General features: G+C 43.8%; 1 protein-coding gene across 1 annotated transcript; it reads right to left on the bottom strand.

Annotated features, from left to right (window-relative positions):
• Positions 1–42: 42 nt before the first annotated feature.
• On the bottom strand, positions 43–1,762 carry CHMP4B (charged multivesicular body protein 4B; the record flags this gene model as incomplete). The annotated part of the gene is made up of 3 exons (XM_010173980.1): positions 43–169; positions 717–831; positions 1,585–1,762. Coding segments are annotated over 3 exons (420 nt in total), but the record flags the coding sequence as incomplete, so codon positions are not given.
• Positions 1,763–5,935: the final 4,173 nt, after the last annotated feature.

Genomic DNA, 5,935 nt, shown 5'->3' with positions numbered 1-5,935 from the left:
GTCCCTTCCAATCCCCAACATTCTGTGAAGATCCATACGTACCTGGCTTTGACGGTATTGATATTGAGGGCACATTTGGTAGTGGTACTGTCTCGGGACCACTTATTTCCAGCAAGTTTTTGTCTAGTTCTTCTTGTTCTAGTTCCTCTAGTTCTGCCATGAGTTCATCCTAGTTTTTTAAAGGAAAAAAAAAAAAACAAAAACAAAACAAGAAACTTTAAGTGATATCTATTAGCAGGTAGATTTAGCTGGTTATATTATTAAAGAAAGTAGCTTAAACACAGAGCAAACTGAGGAAATGAGGAGTCTGAATCTTCATCTGAATTCCTGTAAGTGATCTCTTGGAGAGTGAGGAGGGCAGGGAAAGCAGTGAGGAGAAGAAGAAATCCAAGCCCAAATATTCTCAGATCAGGCCATCCAGACCATTCTCAGCACAAAGTCAGGGTCATGGCTGCTGTGTGCACTAGTAAGAGATATTTTATATTCTTTTACTACACTAGACACATGCAATAGGCAGATCTTAAAAGAAAGATGTTACATGAGTCAGTACCCCTGAAGGTATTTAAAAGATGTGTGGATGTGGTACTTGGGGACATGGTTTGGTTGTGGACTTGGTAGTATTAGGTAACAGTTGTACTCTATGAACTTAAGGGTCTTTTCCAACCTCAATGATTCTATGGTTTTAGTATGTAAAGACAGGCAAATTTAAAGCATACCTCATCAAATTCTTCCCCAAATCCTACTGGCTTTGAGATGGCTGTTGAAATCTCATCTGCCAGCTCTTGCTGTTCTGCAATGTCCTGCATTAATTCATCTACTTTATCAATATCCCTGGAAAAGAAAGGAAAGAGTTCAATATCATCAGGCACTTTCCCAGTCAGTGTTTAAGACCATAATTCTTGGGTTTTTGTAGAAATGCCACACCATGGTGACATTCTACAAGGTCCTTTCTCAAAATATACTTTGCATGCAAGTCTGAATTTTATTCCCCTATCTCAACAAAATTATGCATGTATTTTTTGCTTTCCCCTAAAAGCTTAGCTCACAGCAGTTATACACAGAGACTTCACATGAAGAGGTTTTGTTCTGCACTACTGGTATTAATAATAATTTGCTCTGTTCCCTGATCCAGCATTATTACATTACATCTACAATATTTGCTTTGGAGCAAGTACAACATTCCCATAATGCAGTTTACCTTCAATTATTGCTGCACACACAAACTCCACTGCACAGAAAGAAGTTTAAGTCTTTCCTTGAGGCTTAAAATTCCCGCTGCTACTAGGAGGATCTGTAACTGATGTACCCTCCCATTAGCTTTAAACTACACTGGTGCTAGCTTTCTTCTGGACAAAGGCAGCTGCTTTGTGCCATAAAAAATGGTGGCAGACTGAGAAAGCACCAATACCTGCACATTTTGTTCAATATGAAAGAATATCTAGTATTTTAATTTAAGGTATAGGCTTTTAAAATAAGATTTTGCTGCTCTAGCTCTACCTTTGGTTATTCAACACCCAGCATTTAGCAGATCAAATAAATGACAACTAAAGGTCCTATGGAAAGATGCAGAAGGGAATAACTTACATGTTGTCATGAGCAGCTTTCATAGCTTTGGCAGCAAAACCCATATTCTTAAGCACTTCAGTGTTAGTGTTGGCATTCTCAAGGGCTTCCCTCTGAAATTCAATCGTTGATAAGGTGCCATCTATCTGTGCGAGCTGCTTCTCGTACCTCTTCTTACGCTTTAGGGCCTGAAGAGCAGCTGAACAACAAAGAAAAGAGTAGGATTAGTGAGATTTGTGCCCAAAACGACCCTTCACATTTTGTACCAAATGCCACTCAGTACAAGAACTTTTCCTCCTTAGATAAACTAAGTTGCCTCACCCTTGTGTTTGCCGCCTTCAACAAAACTGTTTAAAGGTGGCCCAATGTCTGCTGTCCATCCCCTGTTCACATGAAGGATGCAACTCAAGGATCAGTAGTCCAGTCACTGGTAACACATCACAAACCAGAGACTACGCTACAACAAACAGCAGGCTTCAATATGCAAGCTGATCCACTTAAAAACATCTTTATTCACCATCACCCCCAGGACAGCAAGGCACAGTTGTTGGTGTAGCTCCTGTCAGATGAGGTTCTGATGCTGCTGCAAGGTCCCTACCAGCCAGCTGAACTCCTGTGCAGCTGCTGGGAGAAGAAACTCCTTCAAATACAAAGCAAGACAAATGTTTCTTCAGCTTTTGCTACTTCATGCTGTGAAATACACATATTTGTACACATCTAGAAATATTTATATATAAACAAACTTTGTGTATGTTTCATACTACTCCTACTACAAGGTACTGTCCACAAACCAATCTCTACTGATAGAGATGAGACAAGAGATGCCATCACCTAAATTGGTTTGAGCTTGCCTTGCTTTTACAAGAGGAGCCCGCCCACGACAGCACTACCACAGAGCTCCACACCCACGCGGATCCACTCCGTGTAGAAGGACTGGTCCAACTCATTGCACAGCTAAGCTTCTCCAGCTCCTTCTGCAAGGCCCAGCTCCACCCCATCCAGACAGGTATGCATCCCACTGGTGACAACAGCCAGCTCTCTGTCCAAGACACCCAGACAGACAAGAGACCAGTGCACGTTCGTTCTGGAAACACTGACAGCAAATACAGACTAGACTGACATATAATCTTGCCTGTACACGGTTAGAAGGTTTGGTACCAGCTGCAGCGTGGGCAAAACCTACCAAGTACTGTAGGTTGATGAACAAACATGAGGTATCACACAGAGAGACACATGATGAGAGCTTCCATTCATGGCATTTCATCTTCTTCCCCTCCTGATATGAACAGACTTGTCCACTGTGTGACAGACACAGTCATGTCATACACCCACCTACTTTAAAACCTCAGCCTGGACACCAGCTGCCGTTTCTTACTCTGTGTTTCTGAACTCAGCCACATGCACACTTCATTTCTTCAGTGCTCTAATCTCTCAGCAGAAAACTCACAGCAGAAAACCATTAACAAGACACAGGATGAGCTCTTCCAGCACAGCTTATACAAGCACACTGCACACCGAACATGTGCTCTGCTAAAAATCAGCAGCCTGGACCTCCCAATAGATCACTCACACGCACCAGGAATGGTGGCAAATAAAGGCTTTAAATCTTCAAGATGTTATTTCAAAACTTTGCAGCCCTGTTTACGTTCCCACAGCAGATTTGAGGCAGGGGACCACAAGGAGTAGGAAATCCTGACGGCAGACAGGTTCCTGTACCACCCATACTAGAGGGATGATAACTTTGTGACGTGATGAGTGTGTTCCTCAAGCAAAATAGCTCCTCTCCTACAAGCGGATTAAGCCTGCAAGGAACCACACATATTTTGTCAGATGTTATCTTGAGAAGCTTGACAGTCCTTCAAGATAACGTCCTGGTAGCCAGAAGCCCTAAACAGACCTTCAGTTCTACAACTGGTTATGAATATGCTGTGTTTGATCACTTACACCTTACACTAACGTGTTAGAGAATTTAAGAAGTACTTTGTGAAGGTTGCACAGGCTGATTTAGTGGCAGTGATCAAAAGCACAGGTCACCTGGACTATTCCAACACAAGCCAAGGACCCAAAACAAGTCCCTTCACTGACTTTCCATCCAATGACCAGTAAATCTCCCCAATATTTTGGGGCCAGCCTGATATCCATTCTCATTTCACAGGACCGGGAAGAGGATTGGGTTTTCGTGTCACACAAAGGACAATGTTTGCTCTGCAGAATCAAGCACAACACAAATATCATCTAAAACATTCCAGCTTTATGCCAGATCATACAGAGATGAGCAACACATTACCAGTAAGGTTAGTTTGGTTCATTTTGCACTAATGGTTTAATTAAGGATATATAAACTTCTCTTACTTAGAAAGATAAATCTGCTAATAGGCTGTGTTTATACAGTGCCAGATGCTGGGGAAGTGTCAGGCAGCGACAGGACACTCTTGATTGAGGATTTTGTGCATCATGGAGAATTACTGGCAAAACCAGAGAGTTTATAACCGTTCTACAACCCCAAGGAAAGTACCACAATTTATGGACAGTTCCCCCCTGTCGCTTTCCCTGAGAACAGCCACAGTTTATCTACATTTCATGCTCATGGACTTTTAGAACAAACCACTCAGACAGCAAACATTGTGAGCATCACTGGAAAAGAGCTTGTGAACAGGAGATTTTGAGTGTTGGGTAAGCCTGCCCCTCGTGTTCCTGTGCACACCAGTTCAGCGGACCAGAACTGCCCTTCCCAGCCTTCACCCTGCTTTAAAAATCCTTTCCTTGATTAATTTCTCACTTTTATACACAGATCAAGGCTCCTGCTTTTACAAAAGCATGGTACATCAGCTTCCAGCTTGCAGAACTGAGCAGGAATCCCCCCACAAGACCTCGAAGATGGCACACATCTGCCACCCAGGTTCAGGCTGCAGCACGGCTCCCTGCTAAGTTCCTGATGAACCTCCTCGGGTTCCTGATGGTCTCTCAGCCAAGCGCTGACCACAGAGTCCCAGAATTGCCTGGACTGGAAAAGACCTTTCAGATCATCGAGTCCAACCATGAACCCAACACTGACAAGTCCCCTATGACTAACCCATGTCCCTCAGCACTATGTCTACATGACTCTTCAGTCCCTCCAGGGATGGGGACTCCCCCACTGCCCTGGGCAACCCCTTCCAATGCCTCAGAACCCTTTCAGCAAAGAAATTCTTCCTCACATCCCATCTCAACTGCCCTTGGTGCAACTGGAAGCCGTTTTCTCTTGTCCTGTCCCTTGGTCCTTGGTTGAACAGACCCACCCCCACCTCTCTCCACCCTCCTCCAAGGGACTTGGACAGAGCCACAAGGTCTCCCCTCAGCCTCCTTTTCTCCAAGCTCAACAACCCCAGTTCCCTCAGCCAGGAACTCATCACACTTGTGCTCCAGACCCTTCCCCAGCTCCGTTGCCCTTCTCTGGACACTCCAGCGCCCCACTGTCTGCTACAGTCAAAAGCCTGGCATGTAGATCGCTGGCTAGGAACGGGAATATAAACATGTTTGCTTTAAAAACTGCCTTGCTTCAAGTGAAAACTTCAAATGGATTTGTGGTATTCTCGAGAAATGTTTCCAACACCTTTGAATCAAGAGTGGCCAAGGAATCTGTTCCTATTTCCCCCTCTCTCCAGTAAGGCCAAAGCAAGGACAGAGCTTCCCATGGCCACACTGCCCACCTGCACCTACTTGAAGGCCAGCTTGTAGAAATGCCTGTGTCAGCAGCCTAAAAGGAATAAGGACTGACACACAGCCCCAGCAATAAACACGGGGCCACACATAAAGCTTCTGTGCCTGGACAGGTCAGCGTAAATATTTAGCACAGATCAATTAACATCGAGGTGATAAATGAATTTCTGCAATGAAGAAAACCTCACACGAGAGACTGTAATTTTTTTGCAGCTAGAAGCACTAAGGAATGTAGAACAAGATATTCAGTGTCTCAAATTAGATAATGACAACTTCCTGCAAATTATTTTCATCTGTATTTCCTTATTTAACCAGCTTTTCATGTAAAGTCCTTGTTTATAAGTAGAGGATTTTATTAAGCTGAAAAAATAAGAAAATACCAAGTTAATTTACATCACTTGCATTCATTTCATCCCGCAAGTTCTGGCAATTCATTATCTATATTCCTCCCCATGCAGAAGAAGATTTGCAGTTTACATGCAGGATTCTCCTGGTTGCAATTAGCAGCACAGCCCTTTTGTTGCAATGAGCAGTGCCCCTTCCACAGACGTTCCCAGGACACAAACACAACGCGGAGAACACCGGGTGCTGCACATCTGTCCTCTGCACGGTTTGGCAGAGGCTGCTCAGGTCTGGTGCAAACCTTTCTGGGCAGAGAAAAACTTAATGAAAT

The sequence above is a fragment of the Antrostomus carolinensis genome, unplaced genomic scaffold, assembly GCF_000700745.2.
Source record: "Antrostomus carolinensis isolate BGI_N321 unplaced genomic scaffold, ASM70074v2 Scaffold13358, whole genome shotgun sequence".
Lineage (NCBI taxonomy): Eukaryota > Metazoa > Chordata > Aves > Caprimulgiformes > Caprimulgidae > Antrostomus > Antrostomus carolinensis.
The sequence above is the reverse complement of the archived record's forward strand: the minus strand, read 5'-3'. Positions and strand labels throughout refer to the sequence as shown.